Genomic DNA, 22,706 nt, shown 5'->3' on the forward strand with positions numbered 1-22,706 from the left:
GCTCTAGACCAGACCTCCTGCCCTACATATTTCACCACCCTGCCCCCTTTCTCATATCCTTTAGTCCAGGGGTGTCCAAACCCCGACCTGGGGGCCACTTGCAGCCCTTGGAAGCTTCCAGTCCGGCCCGCAGGGAGCCCCCAGCCTCTGGCCCTCCAGAAACTTGCTGGAGCCCGTGCTGGCCTGACACAACTGCTCTCAGCTTGAGGACAAATCATCTGAGCTGTGGCCCTCCACTACTTGCTGTTTCACATCTGTGATGCAGCAGTGGCAGCAAAGAAAAGGCTGGCCTTGCTTTGTGCAAGGCCTTTTATAGGCCTTGAGCTACTGCAAGACCTTCATTCATTCATATAAGTTTCATCTCTAATAAATTCATTTATGTGCATTCAAATTTAAAATGTAAATTAATTCTTTTTTAATTAATTGAAATTAATTAACCCAGTGTCAGAGAGATGATGTGGCCCTCCTGCCAAAATATTTGGACATCCCTGCTCTAGTCTATCATGGATGGGAGGGCTTGAACTAGAAACCTCATAGACGGAGATGGAACCAGTGAAGTCAGTAACTTTAGACTACAGGGTGTGTAACATCAACACCTTCAGTTGGCAGGCTAAATAGCCCCTCTGAATTGGCCAGACCTGGTATAAATATTAGGAGCGCGGCCTTCACTCTTGCCTGAACAACACAGCAACGTCTTCTTCCTACAACACTTAAGCTCCAGTTTTGCCAGCTCCCAGATTCAGCTTAATCACCAGGTTCAGTTCCAGCAACTGACCACAAAGGCCCTAGTCAGGAGAGCATGGCCTCAGCTATAATTAGTCTGGCCCTGAAAATGTCCTGCTGATCAGCCTTGCTTCTCTTTAGGTTATCTACCTGTACTACTGCAATCAGCCTGTACTTACAGTTTTGAACTAATCACTACGCATCAACCCAGTTTTCAATCAGAGCCCAATCCTCAGAGGTCAACCCCATTATAGTCAATGGGGCTTACTCCCAGATAAGTGTGGATAGGATTGTAGCCTTACTTATAAAGTAGTTCAAAGCTATCTCATTTTCAAAACTTTCTTGGACCTGCTTCATATCACTTCTCTCTCTCTTCCCTCTCTTGTCTCATCCCTTCATTAACTGAGTAGCAAGCTCATTTCTCTTTGTTACATAATACCAGTACTGCTGATAGCTATGTTTTGTGACTTTAGTCTGGTTGTGTGGTGATCACACAACCATTAGATTTCATGTAACTTATCCATACCATTTCAGATCTAAGCAGTGCAACTAATGTTTTAACTCTGCAAAACATTTAGAATCATTGCTTTGATGAGACAGCATTTGCTGAAGCTGATGAGGATACTACAGTGCACAAAAGCAACGGCACAATAAATACACAACAGGAGTTCTTAAATTGGAGCTTTGAGACTTTGGTGCAAATAGTCCCACATCCTTTTGATAAATTAAAACCTATGTATCTTATCTTCTTGTTCTAATGCACAATTTGACTTTAGCAGTTGCGGACCTCCCATTACGTCTGATGGGGCAAATGCCCTGGGTGCAAGCCTGTAGGACCCTGAAGAAGCCTCTCTGAAGCTCCCAATGGGATCGAAAACTGTGCTTCTGGTTTCCTGGAAGAACAGTTTATCATGTCGGGGAAGCCTCAGGGAGTTTCCCCAATGCAGGTTTGGGTGGCGCAAGGCTCCATGAGCCTCAGGTAAGTTGGGGGGAATTTTGGGGGGGGCAGCAACAGCCTGCGGGGCTAGGACCTTTGCCCCAGGGCACAGGGCTGGGGAGGTCCGACACTGATAGTGAGTTCTCATTTAGTGTTGCCACTAGTGCTATCATTTGTGAACAACTGTAAACTACAGATATACAACGAGGCATTATAATTCATCTTGTGATCCTTCTTTTGATTACTTTTGTTTTAGTGATAACCATTATTTACTGGCCCTCATGAAATACAGCATACAGGTGGAGCCTATTTATCCACATTAGTTGCGTTCCATGACTCGGCACAATTAACAAAAAACGCTTGTGCTAAATTCCATAGGGTTATGCAAATAGGTTGCAGCCTGACACTTCCGGATGGAAGGAAACTAAGGCAGCTGTTATCAATCCCCTCCGCTCTGTACTCAGCCCTCCCGCTTCTGTCCTGCTTCTTTCATGGGTGGGATGCTGACCTTTTAAGAATCCAGTCCTATGCCTGCCTACTCAGAAGTAAGCCCCACTGTAGTCAATGGGGCTTACCCCCAGGAAAGAGTGGATCATTTTGTTTGTGTTAGCTGTAGCAGGAGAGCCTGCACCATGGGGGGGGGGGGAATTAGGCAAACACTCCCTGGGTTTTTTAAAGCAATCCCCTCTGTTGCTACTGCAGCTGCCCCTGTGTGTGTGTGAGTGAGTGAGAGAGAGAGAGCTACACCTTGCTGCACATGCTCTGGCTGCAGAGGTTTTCCACCCCCCCTTCCCCTCTTCAGCCTCTTTGCTGGCTCAGGGGCTCCAGGAGTGTTACTGTTCCTTCGCAAGGGGAACCTCTTCCAGGGCTCCAGGGCTATTTCCCTGCCTGTGCCAGGTGGAGCCTTTTTGCAGTGTTTTGGGCTTCCTGGAAAAGGAGCGAGATGCCACTGAAGGGCAAAGGGGGCAAAGGTATGAGTGACTTTCAGTTCCCCCACAAATACGCAGATAAAAAAATCCTTGGATAAATAGGCTGCACCTGTATACTGCATTAGCTAGCACTCATATTAAACATGCAAGCTCAATACTAAATGGATGGGGGAAACTGTCTTAACAGTGTAAAAACTGTAACTATTGAATTGCTATTTCTGTAACTCTGGTGACGTCTGAGTGTTAGATATATAAATAGCACTATAATCCTATTTCTCTGACAATACAGCAAAAAAGCAAGCTATGCGTTTCAAAGAAGCATAAAATATGAATGGTTTTTCCCTGCTTTTGAACTACAATTATAGTACAATCTTTCCCCTTATATTTCTTATTTATATTGCATGGGACTTTGAATTCCAGATATTTGAAGAATCTGACCCGAATATACTTCAAGATTGGTAAACTTCAGAAGAAGCTCTCAGTTTTTAAAATATTGCGCTCTCGATAACATCATTTTCTTATTTTCATATGCGCTCTCTCTCTCTCTCTCTCTCTCTCTCTCTCTCTCTCTGGAAGATAAGAGAAGAACTGAGCTTAAACCTCATAACATGGACATCAAACCCTTTTAGCTTGGGACAATAGGATAACCCAGTGATCTTCAACCTTTTTTGTGCCATAACCCAAATAAACAAACAAACAGAGGTATGAGACTGGGGACCCACTGCCAATCCTGCACCCTTCCAGGGACCAGACCTGTTCCCACCACCCAGCCCTGCCCTGGCCTGCCCCATTTCCCCCTACCTCTAGCAGCTTCACAACATCCTGTGAGGTAGTAGCCCGAGCAGGACCAGGCTTTGGAGTAGTGGGGCAAGACAGCAAGAAGAAGCTGTGCATGATTACATCAAGAGCTCGGTTTTGAGAAGGCAGGACCATTATTGGATTGTACCTTTATTGCATTATACCAAGCCCTCCCTTGCACAGACTTTGAAAGGTTGCTGCGAACACCAATATGATACTTTGTGACCCCACTGGGGTCCTGACCCATAGGTTCAAGAACACTGGGATAACCCACAGACAAGAAATCTATTCTCAGACCCACTCCTTCTCTAAGAGCAAACTTGAAGCTGAGATAGAAATGTTTTGCACGGAAGTATGAATCATCATCTAAATTTTGGGTCCTCGCTGTTAAAGCATCAGCCATGATACCGGTCTTTCTCACAGAGAATTTATGTGCTTAAGACAAACTCACAAGTGCACATATTGCTGATAAACCTGTACATTTTGGAATGGCTTGATGCCCTTTAGACTGATTGCTCAAAACCAAAACAGATCTATCTAAAATGTTAACAGAATATGGGCGCAATCCTAATCCTTTCCAGCACTGACATAAGGGCAATGCAGCTCTGAGGTAAGGGAACAAACATTCCCTTGCTTTGAGGAGGCCTCCATGAGTGACACTCAACTGCAGGATGCAGCACATGTCCCATTGGCACCGCTATGCCAGTACTGGAAAGAACTGACATAAGGGGTTAGGATTGTGCCCTATGAGTTTTATGAAAGGAACTATGTGTGATTTATGGCTAAGTTGTGTTTGTCATGTGGACTCATATGTAGGGTGGTCCCAAATGTTTTACTAAAAATCAGTCAGCATCCATTATGCATAGATCATACACAAGCATGCACTCATGCATCTACAAAGATGCCAGCATGGTGGCAGAGACAACATTCATCTTACTTTCAGCCAATATAGAAAGCATTGTTGCATATTAACTAATTATGGATAACCAGTAAATGGATTAAAATGAATATATACACCAAAGTGTGTTGTGTTGATATATATATATATATATATACAGAATGAAACAGGAGTGTGCAGAGTACAGACTGCATACATGCCACTTAGGCACTACAGGGAACATTCATATAGCACATAAATCTTGAAAATCTCAATATTCATATTTTAAAAAAATAAGTTTCTTGCACTTATCACAGTTGATGAGATCTTCAATTTATACATAAAGGCTTTTCAAGGACTGATTTGAATCGGGGCTGGAGGAGTGTGGGACCAGCGGAGCCCTGCTCTGCCATATCCTATCCTCTGTGTCAGGCCGCAAAGCCCAACACGGAGGTTCTCAAGTCAAAATAGCCAATGCGGCTTGGGGTTTTCCCTGGGGGGAAGGGGACGAAAGTCCACTTCCCCTGAGGCGGCCTCAGCAGTGCCGCTGGATACAGTGGTAGCCATTTTGACACCGCTGCACCCAGCAGAGGCACCAGGGATAGGATTAGGCTGCCCATTAGATACTGAGAAAAAGAAAGCTGGTCCAAAAGACCCGAGCAAAGGGCCAATCTTGAGGCAGCTCTTCCACTCCCAGCATCAGGAGTCATGAAAACATCTTGGTGCACTACCTGCCCTGCATCTTAAATGAATCGACACACCTCCCACTTTTGCATAAAAAGTCTCATTTCTGGGCAGTCCTTGGTGGCACCATTTTGAACACTCCTCTGCTCAGCATACAAACTCCGCTCCAGACTGCAGAAGCCCAAGCAGAGAACTGTCTAAAACGAAACCAGTTCTGCAAGTCTCAGGACCAAATGAGATGTCAGGGGCAACTATGGATTAATTAAACACATGCTCAACCCATCTGGATGGGGTCTACTTATACAACCTCTGGGTGGGGCTACTTTTTATACCCCAAGGACTGCATAGGTAAAGAGAACAAAACAGATTCTTCCCTTGCCTTACCTACACATCTCTGCTTTCAGCAGCTGTCCCTCTGCCCAGCTCTGATCCGGGAAGGGAGTTTGGCAGGGAGAAAATGACAACGTAAAGTAGGCAACTCCTTCCTTTTTTGATATAAAAAGCAGACCCCCCCACCCCAGTGGCGTAGCTAGGTCATTTGACACCCAGGCCCCATAAATTTTTGTCACCCCATATGACATAATTAATTAATAATTTATTAATTATTAATTCATTCATTCACATTTTTATACCACCCTTCCTCTAAGCAGCTCAGGATTTGAAATGAATAAAAATAATGGCCAGAAAATTAATGCAGTGAATATTTCCCCACAAGCAATGGATGAAGTTCTGCATCAAATGGTATATAACATGATGGTGTTATTCCTAAAAGCAATGATTTCCAGAATTTTGGTCATTAGGGTGCCCTGTCCCCTGCAAGAATGTCTAATTGACCTGTCTTGAGTTAAGGCAGTGGTTCTCAAACTTTTAACACTGGGACCCACTTTTTAGAATGACGATCTGTCCAGGACCCACTGGAAGTGGTATCATGGCTGGAAGTGACATCATCAAGCAAAATAAAATAATTATAAATAATTAAATTAAAGAGAACAAATAATTAAATAAGGGAAGCCAGCCCTGTTCCATCAAGAGAATTTTCTCTCTAGCCTGCCTGCAAGAACACTCCCCATTCCACACACAAAAATATCAGTGAGATTTTCAGCCCTCCCCAGTGCCCAGTTCAGTGTAAATTCTTATATTTCAAGCATAGCACTATCAGGACCCACCTGGCTTTGCAAGTCTAAAAACAAATCAAATGGACCTTACCCGCTCAATACTCTTTTTTATTCTTGGGGGGGGGGGGTGCTGACTTCTGGAGCATTTATTGAGCTCCACTTTCATCAGATGGGGACCATGCAGCTAGCCTTGCATTCCCCTTTGCCTGACTTGACCAGGAGCCAAGGCACGTTTGCTTACTCATAAGTAAACGCAACAGTGTGGCTTACTTTCACTTTCCATAGGGCTCAATACATTTGTCTGCTTGGAGGGAGGGACTTCCTTCTTGAGTGTTTTTTGGGGGCTGCTTTCATTGGATAGGAACCATTCTTGTGTCATTGGATTCCTCTCAGCCTGCCCTTTCCGATGAACTATGGCAAGTTTGCCTACTTGCAAGTAAACGTGCGATATGTCTCAGTTTCATTTTCTATAGGGTTCCATGCATTTTTTGCTTTCCAGGTTTTTAGCCATAACTTTTGATGGAAAGGAGATATTTCAATTTGGTTTCTTGCATTGCATTCCGCTGGAAATTCCACATCCAACAGTATACAGCAGTGTTTCTCAAACTGTGGGTCAAGACCAACTAGATGGGTCGTGAGCTAATTTCAGGTGGGACCCCATTCATTTCAATATTTTATTTTTAATATTTTTGACTTGATGCTACCATAGGATGTGACTGCATTTGAGGACCTGTACTTTTAACAAGCTCCTATATATATTCTTTTAACAATGATAATCAATGGGACTTACTCCTGGGTAAGCATGGGTAGGATTGCACCCTAGGATTGTTAAAGATGTTCCTGCTGGATGATGTCACTTCCAGTCATGACATCACTTCCGGTGGGTCCTGACAGATTCTCATTCTAAAAAGTGGGTCCTGGTGCTAAATGTGTGAGAACCACTGGTATATAGCATGATGGGGTTACTCCAAACCTCCGCGATGTTAGTGATGTTGGGGCATTTGTAGTGTCACCCTCCAAGGGTGGTACCCAGGGCGGACCACCCCCCCGCCAGCTACGCCACTGCCCCACCCCCTTTATATTAGGCAGAATGGGCAAGCACACATTTAACAAATACACAATTGCCTAACATGTCAACTTTGCACCCAACTAAACATTGGCCTTGAATATATTTCTACCCTTCAACTGAAATAAAAGATGTGTTCAAACCTCAGTGCATTATCCTGATCACTTCTATGTTTCCATTAGATTTCAGCGGAGAGGTAGTCATGTGTTGAAATCTCACACTACAATCAGTGAGATATGAAAAGTGCTTGACTTTGACTGAACTAAGCCCACACTAAATAAAAACATTTAAAACAGCAAGCAGGTTAAAAAACAAAGACCAGAAGTCACTCATAGTCCAAAAACCTTCCTAAAAATTGATACATTGGCTAGCTTCTGGAGAGAGAATCAGTCAGGCACAATTCTATGAGGAGGGAGTTCCAAAGAGCAAGTACCATCACCAAGAAGGCAAGAGGTCTAACCACCTCTACCCATCCAATGAAGGAACGACCAGCAAGGCTTCCTCTACTGCTTGATGAGCAAATGAGACTGGGAGAATGCAAATGATACATGGCACAACTTCAGATACCCTGGGTGGTTCTGGATCCTTTAGAGCTTTAAAGGCTGAAATTAGCTCCTTGCACTAAGCCTGGAAATCTACTGGACACCAGAGTTACTACTGCAGAAAATTACATATGCAGAAAACACATAATCTCTTCATGTTGAATGTGTCACAAACCTATACCACTTGCAGATTCTAAATGCTTCTTAAAAAGAAGCTCCAAGTAGTCCAGTCCCTTGGCATGCATCACAGAAGCCAGATCCCTAGTTCCTCAGAAAAAGGTACCATTGCTGCACCACATGTTGGTGGAAAAAACTCTCCGGATCACAAATGCCACGCAAACAGAAGCAGTGAATCTTAAGTTCAGCAGTACCTCAAACTGTGAATCTCAACAACAGCTCTGTTTTCACAACATTCTCCCCACACTCATTAAGAACATAAGAACATAAAAACAGCCCCACTGGATCAGGCCATAGGCCCATCTAGTCCAGCTTCCTGTATCTCACAGTGGCCCCACCAAATGCCCCAGGGAGCACACCAGATAACAAGAGACCTGCATCCTGGTGCCCTCCCTTGCATCTGACATAGGCCATTTCTAAAATCAGGAGGCTGCACATACACATCATGGCTTGTAACCTGTAATGGATTTTTCCTCCAGAAACTTGTCCAATCCCCTTTTAAAGGCATCCAGGCCAGATGCCATCACCACATCCTGTGGCAAGGAGTTCCACAGACCAACCACACACTGAGTAAAGAAATATTTTCTTTTGTCTGTCCTAACTCTCCCAACACTCAATTTTAGTGGATGTCCCCTGGTTCTGGGGACCACACAGGCAACACAGGCAGGGTAACTGGGACCACACTTGCAGGCAGTGCCCCCAGATTCCAATTTGGCATTCATGCTGCTATGGTGGCCTGTTTGGTGTTTGAGGGGCAGAGCTGAAAGCATGGAAGGTTTCTCCAAACAATTTGGAACTCTGATCAGGGTTCTAAAATACGAGGAGAAACCCTCTATAATTCAGCTCTTCCCCATCACAGACAAACAATGAATTCACAGTTGCCAGGGCAGTAGGGCCAGTGGGTGTGTTGGCATCAGAGGGCATGGCCAACAGGCTCCCATCCCTCCCTTTGCTGAACATGGAGAGAACTTAATGAGAATAAGTATTGTGTTTTCATCTGACCTGGAATGAATTTCACTTTGTTAGCCCCTATCTAGCACATTACCTGATTCAGACACCCATTCAGAGACCTCAATAAGGACAGAGGAAAAGCAGAGATATAATTGTGGATCGTCATTATCATAGGGGAAGGGCCATGGTTAAATGGTAGAGTAGACCATGTGCTTTGCATGCAAAAGGTCCTAGTTTCAGTCCCTGTGGTATCTCCAGATACAGCAAGAAAAATTTATATCTGAAACCCTGGAAAACTACTGCCAGGCTGTTTCCAATATGAGATAGACTGATTCAGTATAATGCAGCTTCCTATGAGCATTCACTAAGCTGTTTTGAAAATGTCTCCAAAAGCGGAATGGCATTTTTTTAAAAAGCCAGTTGATAAGAAAAGTCTTCAGTTCATCATCTATACATAGACACTAAAGTAACATGGAGTACTCTAACAGCTGGATCCTAAGATATGCCAGTACCACACGATGCAGTACACCAAAAGTTACATGAGTGCAACATCGCAAAGGCTTTAGAAGGAGACACGCTATTGTCCCTGTATAGGATTTGGAAGAGTTAGTGTTCAAACAGGAATGTAGTGATTAGTAAGGTGAAAAGAAATGCAGAGCAAACGACTCCTAGATTTTAAATAGAAATGTTGAAGTGATGAAACATACGAAATGCTGATTTCATGCAAAACGTCACACATAGCAAATTAATGAGGACTTGGTTTCATTTGAATAATAAATCTAAATTTTGGTGCTTTTGTCTCCACATCTGATCTGTTCTCTAAGCACAAATGTTTCCCGGTGCGTTACTGCAAGCACAAAAGCACATCGTTTTTGTTCATTACTGTTAATTACAGTGCAAACCTCCCATAATTAACTATGCTACAGTGTAAATTCAATGAAATGTATATAAACCATCTCTCCTCCATCCTTTATATTTCTTGCTGTCAGCATTTTCAAAGATGTTTCCTCATAATACAATTTTGCAAATATGATCAGATTATTGCACGCCTTCACGTATCCCGCCTCTCTACTGAATGCAGATTCCACAAGTCCAGTTTTCGGAAACAATAGTGGAACCCCTTTGAAATCTGCCTTATACAGTAACAAAGGGGCAATTGTTTTACCACAGCAGTCTAATTTAATTATACATGCATACAATTCTTACACTGCATTAAGAATTTCTTCCCCAGCTCTTGCCACACTCCCCACATTATGGAAAGGCTGCATGCAAATGTTTTGCAGGCTTTCCTTATGCGCCCCCATCTTGCATTTAGAACCAGGAGGCCATAATCCTCCCTTTGTGACATCAATCACTTTCAGCAAGCCTGATGTGCCAGCTCTGGAGGCTCCTCAGGACAAGCTTTGCTTCCCCTGCTTTGAATGAGAATCAGCACAGTCATCATCCAGCCCTTTGAAACGCATCCCTTTGCCAGGTCGGTTTTCCATACCAGATGTCACCAGCTTCCACTGATAGCACAGACACAACATCTGGACTTCTTTGCTGAAACCAGCAGGGTCATGTCTGTAAACATGTTGTTTCTCACTCATTAAGAAGGACACCATTTAGAGCTAAGTGGTGGCTGAAGCAAGCCACTCAAAGTTCAGGTGAAAGTTCTCTTCACTGCAGGGCTTTGCAATACTGACCTGTGAGCTGGGCAGGGACCCACACTTGCCTTCCTAATACCTTCTTCTTTGATCTTCAAAACCATCTAATCTTTTTAGAGAAGAGTAGGTGACATCCTAAAGAGACTTTTACGCAGAGTAGGGAAGGACCTCATAACTGAAATACTTTTGGAGTAAAGGTTTCTTCTACTTAGGGGTGGGGAAGGAAATGTGAATAGATCCATCAAGAAAAAGATCCATCAAGAAGAAACGGGACAATGGATAATGAGAGCTTCTGCTTTTGGTTACGCTGGGTCAAATTATTTTTCAAAGTGACAGCAAGCACTTTCCATTCCTCCTCTTGCACTCATGAAGCACTATGATCTGATTCACCACAGCACTGCCAGAGTTGCAAAGGCCAAAACAACTTTATGAAATTCTCTATCACATGGAAATAACAAGGTTATGCAGATCCCAGCCACTGAATTTTCATCTTCTCCACCACCAGCCTGGCACACCATTTCCCACTGAGAAACACAAGAGATGATGGATGCAAATGACTTTGACTTTCCTAACTCCGAATCTTTCCAATTTGCTTAGAGATCCAAATGCCAGGGCTTCTTCATGCAAAGTGTACCAAGAGTGAATGTAGGGAAAAGAAAATAAACATTCTGGTTCAATGAAAGTTTGCTCAGAAGTAAGTTTCATTTAGTTCAATGGGACTTGCTTGCAGCCAAGTACATAGGATTGCAGCCCAAATCATGCTGATACTATTTTTTGGCTTTTAGATATCATCCCCATATCACTGCATTGTGATCCACACAGTGTGCATGAACACAAAGAGCAGAGGTCCAACTACAATTAGATATAAAATCATAAAGCACAATCTTTGCTCAGCTAAGTCCCTCAAAGGGCTGCAAAGCCAGACAGCAGCAAACCTCTGAACACACGCACTTACTCTCCCCCCCCCCATCTCTCTCACTCTCTAATCACTTAGGAGAAAGATAGGAAGATTAGCAAGGGGAGGGGGAGGGGAAATTGCAGCCAACCCTTTAGGAACATAATACCAGACTCAATGGTTAGACTCAAGGACTGCAATCCTATGCAAACTTAGCTATAGGTTCTATGGAACTCAATAGGACTGACTTCTCATGAACATTCAATAAATCAGCCTGAAAAGCAGCTAATTTAGCTATATTTTCAGAAATTGAATGTTGACTTTTTGTAAATGAGTGCTGATCAGAGTGGCAGACTTCTGATGGCACAAGAACAAAATTGACATGGTGATGAGGATAAGACTGCAATTGTACATCTAGGGCCTCTTCCACAGTTACCAACCCAGAGCGTACAGCAAGAGCTCACCTCTGAATACAGCATACAGTATTTTTATTGACGCATCAGGACACTGCAAACGCGTTACTGAGAGTTTTATTTTCCTCCGCTCCTTATTCATGTTAAGATCTCTTTCACAATGAATCCGGTTGGTGAGAAGAAGGCTTTTTTAAACTCACCATTGCAAAGGAGAAAGGTGAAAAAGATGCATTAAGATACTGCAGCACAGGGAGGGGAATGAGAAAGAAAAAATAAAAGTAGCCTTCCTTTTTAAAAGCAGTGTCATTCTCATAACCAGTCTGATCTACAAGCGGTTGCTATGGGGTTCGAGGAGGATGAAAAAGAACTGAGGTGAAGGTGGGGGGGGGGGTTCTTCGTAATCAGTCATCACAGGAAAGGTTGGCCTCTTTCAGAGAAAGATCTGGATTTCAACTCAGTCCCTAAGAAAATTGCAGGGACTGCAGAGCTGCTGCCATGCAGGGCAGGCAAGAAAACAGGCAGAACAGAGGCAGCAGCTGGGGATGGAAACGCCTATTAAATCCTTTAGACAACAGATGGGCAAAGCTGGGCTGTCTTTTTAAAAAAGCAAAGCACAATGCACCATGTTTTATTGTCCCACCATAATGAACAACACTTCACACACAGACACACACAAGAGCCCAGAAAAATACCTATTTGGTTTCTCATAGATCTGTATTTTCCTGCCCATCTAAAAAAAAAACAAAAAACAAACCCACAGTAACCAGAAGAAACTCAGATCTACTTCTAGGGTTTTCCAGGCTGCCAGACAAGATCACCCACTGCACCTGTTACCAAAACAGGGAGAAAACTAGGCAAGGCTTGAGCAGGCAGAGATCTGACATTTTTATTTTTTTTATTTTTTATTTTTGCAAAGCTCCCTTCGTTACAATCACCGCTCTCCTGCCCTTGAAGTGCAGCTCGCAGGAACGCAGGCAACCAGATCTTGAATGCATGGAAGGGGATCTAATTATGTCACGTAGGGCAAAAGCACCTGCTCCCTGCTCATGCCCTGCACTACATTCCCTCCTTTTCATGTTTCTTGCCATTGTTCCTTGCAGACAAAAACAACAACAAAATCCCCCAGGCAGCTGATTGCAGGACAGGGAATCTCAAATCAGCTCTCTCTCTCTCTCTCTCTCTCTCTCTCTGACACACAGAGTAAGATTAAAACAAAATTAGGCAGCCAGATCAGGGCTTAGATCTTTGCTTCCGATTACTTTTTTTCCATTTGGGCAGTACCAGGGATGCTTTGCAAATGACCACAGAAAGCACTGTCATAGCTTGCACTGTGCATCATCATCTTCTTCTTCTTCTCTCCCCCCCCCCCCAACCTCTACCAACTGCACCTTAAGGACTACACCCTTTTCAATCATGATGTCATAAAACCCTGCTGGTGACTCCCAGCTGCCGCCTCCTGCTCTTCCTCTCCACTATGCGCTTCTCAATGCAACTGATTTCTAGGTTGTTTTTTTTTAAAGCAGGAAAAAAATGAAAGGGGTGCACTGAATCCAGGCGAAATTCACCACCAGCAGCAGAGCCTCCTTCCTCCCCTCCACTCCACCAGCCCCTCCCCGAATGCACTTTGACTGTCATCAGAACACCACCCCTTTCCAGGAGTGATCCACACAAAGCAACCTGGGCTGGGGAAAGCAAGATTTCAGCTGCCGGAGAGAGCGCTTGAGCCTCCAGCCCACCGCTGACCAGACGCCACCTCCAAACCCATAGCCCAGCCTCTCCTGCTGCGAGAGAACCCACCTGTCTGTCCCTTGCCCAGGGTCTTCTCCAAGCGGTAGGGTCCCACGTACTGCGCGTGCTGAGCGCCGCTGCCTTCCTTGCCCGTGGATGTCATCTCTGCCTGGCTCGGGAGCTGCTGCCCGGGTCGCGGCTGGGGAAGCTCCGGGCTCTGGATCACTGCAGTTCTTGAAATCCCCACTTTGCTGCCGCTCCGCTCCGCTCCTTCTCCCTCTGGCTGATCTTAGTCCACTGGGCTGAAGATGTGCGCCTCTTCCTGCCTCCTTCTCCCGGGCTGCCTGGGAAGCTGACGCCCAGCAGCAGCTACCAACCAGTGCGTGGAGAAGGGCTGGGGGAAGCTTAAGATCCAAGCCGGAGACGCATGGTGCTGGTCAGCAGCACTCGCACGCCTTACTTCTCTCTCTGGGAGCTGGAGCGGCGGAAGAGCTGGGGCCCCCGGCTCCGACTGGCATTAGAGGCAGCCAATCCCTGACAACACCTCAGCCTGCCTGCCCCCCTCCGCTACCTTTTCTTTTCCATCAGCATCAGCTGCTGGCTCTGCCTGCCACAGAGCATCAGAACCAATGGCAACAGCCAGCAAACGAGAGCGGGATTCGTCTCCTGATAAGGTCAGTAGTTAATCAGAATTCAAAACTCTGCCCCTGTTCTAAACTTCACATGCAGAAGAGCCCAAGCCTGTGCCTGTCTACTCAGAAGCAAGTCCCATTATAGTCAATGGGGCTTACTCCCAGGAAAGTGTGGCTCGGATGGCAGCCTCAGTCAATGAAGCCAGACAGGGAATAGATTCTGGATCGGCTACACACCAGGCAATCAAGAGCCCCCAAAACAGAGGCTGCACATAATATAGTATAGTGCACTTTATTGTCATTGTACAAAGCACAACAACATTTCAATGCACTCCAAGACATGGACATAAAACATTTATACAACAATCATATAACACATTTAGATCCATCCCACATTCAATATTACATATAATATATTAAATACTACATATATGATGCATATATGATACACGATGCTGAGGTTGTGGCATTAAAAAAATTACTCACACACACACAGAGAGAGAGAGAGAGAGAGAGAGAGAGAGAGAGAGAGAGAGAGAGAGAGAGGAAATCCAACCAGAGAAATAAACAGTGAGACTTCTGGGATTATTCAAGCACAGTTGGCTCATAAGGAAATCAGGAGGAACTTTGCTTTTTATGTCAGTGCCAGTGTAGGGGTGGGTGTCTTCAAAATGAACAAATTACACACAGAGAAACAAGTCACCGTAAAAGAATAAAAGAAACCTCAGTTTATAATTGCATATTAGAAGAACAAAAGAGTAAAAAGGATGTGGAAACCGAACTACAGTCCCACGCAAGATCTAAGGAGACATATTGGCACCACCCATGGGTTATGCTGGGCAGGTACTAAGTGGGTGGGCAGAGATGATTTAAAGCAGGGGTGGGAAGACTTCAGGCTTGCAGGACCTTTGTTTTTTACTAGAACCTCAAGGTCCACCAGGCTGGAACCAGGTGCAAAATAGAGGTTGGAGTGGTGTTGAGACCCAAACACAAAGACATAGAGCCATTTTATGCTCTATGCCATTCAGAGCTTGCGTCCTGAGTACACTTCTGTACTGCAGCGAGTCATGGACTCTTCGCTCACAACAGGAGAGGAAACCGAATGCTTTCCACATGCGCTGGCTCCGATGCATCCTCGGCATCACCTGGCAGGACAAAGTTCCAAACAAAACAGTCCTGGAACGAGCTGGAATCCCTAGCATGTATGCACTGCTGAAACAGAGACGCCTGCATTGGCTCAGTCATGTTGTGAGAATGAATGATGGCCAGATCCCAAAGGATCTCCTCTATGGAGAACTCGTGCAAGGAAAGCGCCCTACAGGTAGACCACAGCTGCGATACAAGGACATCTGCAAGAAGGATCTGAAGGCCTTAGGAGTGGACCTCAACAGGTGGGAAACCCTGGCCTCTGAGCGGCCCGCTTGGAGACAGGCTGTGCAGCATGGCCTTTCCCAGTTTGATGAGACACTTGGCCAACAGTCTGAGGCAAAGAGGCAAAGAAGGAAGGCCCATAGCCAGGGAGACAGACCAGAGACAGACTGCACTTGCTCCCAGTGTGGAAGGGATTGTCACTCCCGAATTGGCCTTTTCAGCCACACTAGACGCTGTTCCAGGACCACCTTTCAGAGCCAGATACCATAGTCTTTCGAGACGGAAGGTTGCCAACAATGAGAGCCATTTTAACCTATTGTGTCCCATGAGTCTTATTAACTACTGTGTCTCATAAGTCATCAGGACATGGGTGACCTCCATGTACATGGCATCTTTCTCTACTCTTTGTTCCTGCTTCTTGCAAACGTTTAGAAATAAACTGTACATATTCTGGTTTACACAAAACTCTACTCCTCCCCCAAGTTTGCAGAGATTAAAAAGAAAAATCCTTGCACAAGCTTTTCACAACTTTCTCCACGCCCTTTTTTCCTGTTTCTTGTCATGTAAAAGACTTTCATGCCGAATTAAGGTACAAGATGCCTCCAAGGACATGTGTAGTTAGGAACCTTTTTTGTTTTTTGTTTTGTTATTTTGCCAGTACTCAGCTCATAGTTATTCCACACAAAAACTAGCTTTTAGTTTTTTTCATTTAGTCATCTTAGTGGTTGGAACAAACATCTTTTTGTTACTATTGTTAAACAGCTAGAAATTGGAAACCCTTGCTGATTGACTGGAAATCACCCAGAGATCTATCAGTAGATCCCATCAACCTTTTGTCTGCTCATACCATAAGAGGAGAAAAGTGGAGGGCAGGGAGGAAGTGCTGAATTTTTTCATCCATGCTATTCCTTTTGAATCCATTTTCCCCTGGTCACTTTTCTCCCGACGTGACTTATTTTTGGTTTTGGAGCCTGGCCAGGAGACAAGTGGCTGGGACAGGGCAGTTGGTGAAGAAAGTACAAGCAGCGGGAAAGTGTACAATCCTCTTCTGCCCATCCTTTCTTCACAAGAAATAATCCCCACTTCATATTTGTTGGGCAGCAATTTATGTTTTAAAACAAGATGCTGCCACCATGATATCTCATTACACCTCTACATACAGTACCTCATATGTTTGGAGCAGAATGTGATGGTTAGGCTAAATGTAATAGTTTGGGTTCTATTGCTTCTCCTACTGGTCAAACAGGACTGTTACTCAAGAAGGCTCTTGAACAGGTAGCCTACTTTGACCTTTGCCATAAAATAACTTCAGTGGGATTTCTCATGTGCTAAAGCAGTGATGTTTCCTAAATCATAGGACTGTAAGGTTTAGAAAGGGGTTTAATATCATGATGCCCATCTTGGTCTTTGAAGTAAAACACTCAGTGGTTCTCAAACTGTGAGTTGTGGCTCTCCGGGGAGCTGTGGAAACCAGCCAAGAGAGCCATGGAATCCTCATGAAAAACCAATGTATAGATTGTAGCCCTAATGGGGAGCCACAGCCAATGGCCCACTAGGTAAGGAACCACCAGTTGAAAAAGTTAGGGGACCACTGATTTAGAGTACAGTTCAGGCTTGCCCTGGTATCTGTGTTTAATTGAAACTGCAGATACCCAGGGATGCCCCCCCCCCCAGTCTTCTGAACTTGACTGGAGCTGTGCTGTGGTTGGGTTCAGAGGCTTTTCTGAGGCCTGCAGAGGCCACACATGTCCACCCATGGCCTCTGTGAACTTCAGAATGGCCTTTTGGGCCATAAAAAGCAACTTCTAGTTTCTTCAGAAGACCTCACTTTTTTAAGGCCTCACTTTTTTGGCCAAAATGGCCATTCTGAAGCTTGCATATTCCATGGGTGGACATGCATGGCCTCTGTGGGCCTCAGAAAAGCCTCCGGAGGCAAAGGGAGTGGAGCTACCCTCACCCCCAGAGGGGATGTGTGGTAAGCTTGCAGATCTGATCTGCAGTTAATGGAAACCACAGACATGGGATCCGCAGGTACAGGCCCCCACATGTGCCTGAAACAAAAGTTTATAAAATATATCCAGTCAATTAAAGCAAGCAATATCATGGGCCAGAGATCAAGGCAAAAATAAATCCTTCATGAGATAGTACCTCAGTCTATCTGAAAAGAAATGTGCTTCTGAATCCTATCTATGGCCCAGGATATTTAAGAACTGCTTTGTTTTGACTATACTATCATTCTCCAGGTCCTTCAGCAATTGATGTTACACTGGAGAGGTACATTGGGAAGTGTCTTCTCAGAAGTGGCACCAAGGTTACAGAACTTCCTCCTGGATGAGGTTCACTTCATCCACTCATTCTCATTTTTGTTTAACTATTTATGTGCTGCCCTTCAGCTAGCAAACTGTCAGGGCAACTTATTTAGCCATAAAACAAGAGTAAAAAAATGCAAATCATCATCATAAGATGACACATCAGAGCAGTAAAATACAAACATTTTAGCACTATTCTAGCAGAAGAACTAATAGGTCACCAGATTAAAACCAGCTAGACAACAAGTGCTAGAACATCTGGGCAAGCCTCAGAGAGAAGCATATTCCACATGTGGGGTATGAAACACCCTAAAATGCCTTTTCTCTGGGCACTAATTGCCTCAGAAAGCAGAGGGATTTGGAAAACGTGGTCTTCTAGATTCCCTCTCTACTGATCTCTAGGTGCAGGCAAAGGCTAGGCTTTTGAATTTTTTTGAGTCTGGTTTTCTTGAGCTTGCTGGTTCCATTGGTTGTTTCATGCTGCTGAATCTTATCAGTTATTATCAGGTTCCTGTTATATTCTGTTTTTTATTCAACTGCATTTTTATCTTGGTTTTACTTGTGCATTTTGAATTTTAAAAATGTTAGCTTATATCTTTGTAGACCAAAATAATACAAATATTTAATCATCTTGAATAAAGTGAATATGATCATCAGTTAGTTCCGAAATCTGAAAATAAACTCTTTTCATTAGGTCTCTCTAAGAGAAAAATTTTCCAGGACTTTAGCACAGTGAAAGCTAATAATAAACCTTTTCTGGCTACCACATCTGTGAAATCTTTCAACTTTTAAACACTTACCATGGTGTGCAAAACATGTTGCCTGTATCATCTTGCCAAGTGATATGTATAATTTTATCATCCTTTGGGTACAGCTGTGTGTTAAAATCTTCATCTAGAATAGATCAACCCAGCTACGTGCAATTGACATTTTGAATTGCTTTCCTTTGGAGACTTCAAGCACAATCCTCTGCATGTCTATTCTGAAGCAAATATTAATGTGATCAGTGGGGTTTACTCCCAGGAAAATGTATATAGGATTTCAGTCCTGTTGAGTTGCATGAGCTAGAGCTAGAAGTGTTGAGAGACCATAGTTTAAGGTAGCCAGGGTTAAGCTGTCCAAGTTATATGGAGAAGAGTGTCTGGCCTTTTGTTCTGAATATAATATTTGAGTTTCTGAGGCAGTTAGTATAGGTTGTGCCTGCATATCTGTGGATTCGGTACCTGTGGTTTTACCTCACCATGGGCCCTGAACCCATGGATTTGCCCGACCTGTAAACCACTGAATGCAACCAGAGCTATGGTCACATTTGGAAGCCCTTCTGAGGGACAGGGAGGCTGTGAACGGCCTCCCCTACCCTCAAGAGGCCTTCTAGAGTGTCTGGGTCACCTCCATGGCCCTCAGAAGGCCCTAAGAATGCAACCAGAACACAGCTCTGGCCATGTTTAGAGGTTTAGAATACCCTGACCCATGGGTATGATTATCCATGAATTTTGGTGTGTTCCGAGAAAGGAACCCCTGCAGATACCGAAGCACAGCCTGTATACCTTTTTATATGTAGTGCAACAAGAGAGGAAGTGGGGAAGAAAAGAAGGAATATTCATCAATACAAATGTCCTACGGCCTCGTGGGAGTAATCAAATGGTCTGTTGCAGAACTTGCGGCAGCCTAGAATTTGAATTGGAAAAACGTAGTTGCATGGTGAATCTAGATTCGCTTAACTTTGTGTGTAACCCGCATGTAAGTTAAGAAAAGCTAGTCACTATAGAACTCTAGATTTTCCTCATGCAACTTCTAGGCTACCATGAGTCTTGCAACAGTTAATTGGTTTGCTCTCAGGAACCCTCTCGGACAGTGTTTCTCAAACCGTGGGTTGGGATCCACCTGGTGCATCGTGACCTGATTTCTGGTGTGTCCCACAGAGCCTCTAATGAAAATATGGTTGATGGAAAGATCAGATAACTAATTGCCTCAAGCCCTGAGGCTATTCAAAAATCAGATAGCTGCTAACTACCCTGCAAAGAGCTGAACTCCTGTGGTCTGCAAGCTTGTATAAATACAGTATAGGGAGAGATATGTTTGAGCATCCTTTTTTGTTACCCCCCCCCCAAGTCTGTCATTGACAGGTAGTGGGGGCAGGTGAAGGCTGGGTTACATAACTAAGGGCACAATCCTAACCCCTTATGTCAGTGCTTTCCAGCACTGGCATAGTGGTGCCAATGACGTGTGCTGCATCCTGCACTTGGGTGTCACTCATGGAGGCTTCCTCAAAGAAAGGGAATGTTTGTTCCCTTATCTCAGAGCTGCATTGCCCTTATATAAGTGCTGGAAAGCACTGACATAAGGGGTTAGGATTGCACCCTAAGCCCCTCAAGCCTCGAGGCTGTTCATTAGAGCTGCCTCATTATGAGAAATGGATCAGGTTTTTTGCAAATAATAAATACAATATTACTTGTAAATAAATATATATATTTTCTTTCTAGATCACCCTTTTTAAAAGTCTCATAAAGCTAGGTGTGTCCCAAGAGAGCAGTGGTTCCCAAACTGTGAGTCATGGCTCCTGGGGGAATCATGGAAACTAGCTGGGGAGTCATAGAAAGCTCACAAAAACCCACTGCCCTATACAATGTATAGGACTGTAGCCCTAATTGGGAACTACGAACAATGGCCCAATAGATCAAGGGAGCTGCTAAGCAAAGAAGTTTGGGAACCACTGTGACAGAGTATCATTTTTAAAAGAGAGTCCTAGTGCTAAAAGTTTGAGAACCACTGCTCTAGGACACTCCTGCTTCCCTCTCTACTGGGAGGAGGGAGGCGGCCGGAAGAGATCAATGCCTGACTCAGCAGGAAGAGTAAGGGGAGGATGGACTACCTCTGCCCATCTGGCACGGCTGCCACCAGCCAGCCCCAGCACCCAGGAGTGGGACAAACTGGATAAACAAGCCGAGGGTTGGGGGGGGTAGTGTAGCCAGAGAGACAGTGTTCATTTGCACAAGGGCTCAGAAATGGATCTTGTGCCAGGGGTTAGTGCAAGCTGGCTCCAGTTCAGAATTATGTACATAATGCGTTTAGCTGATGTACATGCTTCCATGAATCACTTCTAAGTCTAATTTCCATTCCCCCTTCTTCCTTCCCACTCATTTTCAGTTAGAGCTTTTCTTGACATCTGTAGGAGCTGTGATCCCTTGGATCAGGGCTAGAGGGGGGGGGGAAGCATGTACCTTAACAATGTGATGCTACTGCTTACAAATCCTGACATTTCCTATTCCTGCATAAGGCTGGCATCTTCAAACCTGACACCGACTGGTACATTTTATTCTAGTATCTAGGAATTTGAAATATTTGTTCAGTGTTGCTCCACACTGCTACTATTGAGCTGTGTTCATTCAGAGCTGGAAATCTCTGGTTCAAATGTATACTCAACCCTGAGCTCACAAGGCAGCCTTATGCAAGTCACTATCGCTTAGCTTAAGACCCAACGTTCTATATATGAATATCATTCCTTCCGTTTCTGAAGTCTCCAAGCTGTTTTGATAAACGTTTTCAACCAAAATGGGACCATCCACAGAGAAGATGAATGTTTCTTGGTGAACTTCAGAAATTTGCAGCGTTTATGCATTTCCAAAACCAAAACCCCAATGGGACAAAAAAAAAAATCTTCAAAATATTTTGCTTCATGAGGAATTAAAAGGTTAAAGAAAGAGAATCAAGATTCCCAGAATGATGTCACACTCTTCATGGGGGGCAGGCTGGGGAGAGAGTGAGAGAGCTGTAAAAATTCCAAAGACCTGTAAAGTTTTGAGACTGAGAAAACAGGGAAAGACTGAGAGAAAATCAGAACTGCTTTTCTCCCACCCAGTCCTTGCAATCTAACCATATGATCCAAGCAGAGTGACCAGATACAATGGAGGACAGAGTGCTCTGTACCTTCAACCAGTGGTTCTTACACATTTAGCACCAGGACTCACTTTTTAGAATGAGAATCTGTCAGGACCCACGAGAAGTGATGTCATAGCCAGAAGTGACATGATCAAGCACGAAAACTTTTAACAATCCTAGGCTGCAATCCTACCCACACTTATCCAGGAGTAAGTCCTAGTTACTATCATTGTTAAAAGAATATATTGTACATAGTAGCTTGTTCAAAGTACAGGTCTGTAACATTCCCAAAATGCAGTCACATACCATGCTAGCATCAAGTCTAACATATTTAAAAAATATATTGAAATGAATAGGGACCCACCTAGTAGATCCTGACCCACAGTTTAAGAAACACTGCCTTTAACCGTTGTATAGAAGAGGGAATTTTGGCAGGTGCAGCTAAACATGGAAGGGTTTATAAAGCTGCACCTCTCAAGATTTCCTCTTCTATACAATGGTTGAAGGTATAGGCACTCTGTCCTCCATTGTATCTGGTCACCCTAGATCCAGGACATGTGTATTCAAAAGTAAGCCCCACTGAGTCCAGTGGAGTTAATAGTAAGATGTACATACTGCAACATCTCATTGTGTGAGCCCTCTTGCCTATATCCATTCTACATCTTTATACAAATAATGAACTCAGGTGGTTGAGTGCTTATTAGTTTATATGCACAGCAGAACCACCTACAGACAAAGCAGTGGTATCTACATACTCAGGAGACTCCCTAGGTATGTAGAAGTCAATAAGTTCATAAATTAAAAGGTTGCAAAGAAAAACAAAAGAATACAAAATGGTCTGATGTACAATGAGCATGCTCAGTGGCTGCCAGGAGCGATGAATGTTGAGGTTGCATTTGGAAAAAACAGTAGCGGAACACAAGAGGAAGGGCAGGGGTGGGGTTTGGCCTGCTTGAACTGATTGGATGGTGAGGGTTGGGAGGATTCAATGCTTTCCTGCTGGCTCATCTGGTTGATATGACAAGATGATAACA

At 44.2% G+C, this 22,706-nt stretch overlaps 1 protein-coding gene across 3 annotated transcripts in view; it reads right to left on the minus strand.

Moving 5' to 3' along the window:
• Positions 1-13,644, minus strand: part of BRSK2 (BR serine/threonine kinase 2) — a 464,708-nt gene extending 451,064 nt beyond the window's left edge. For all 3 annotated transcript variants that reach the window (XM_066627584.1, XM_066627576.1, XM_066627568.1), the window contains exon 1: positions 13,551-13,644. In XM_066627584.1, the coding sequence (XP_066483681.1) occupies positions 13,551-13,644 (94 nt within the window). The remainder of the gene's footprint in view (positions 1-13,550) is intronic.
• Positions 13,645-22,706: the final 9,062 nt, after the last annotated feature.

This window comes from Tiliqua scincoides, chromosome 1 (assembly GCF_035046505.1).
Source record: "Tiliqua scincoides isolate rTilSci1 chromosome 1, rTilSci1.hap2, whole genome shotgun sequence".
Lineage (NCBI taxonomy): Eukaryota > Metazoa > Chordata > Lepidosauria > Squamata > Scincidae > Tiliqua > Tiliqua scincoides.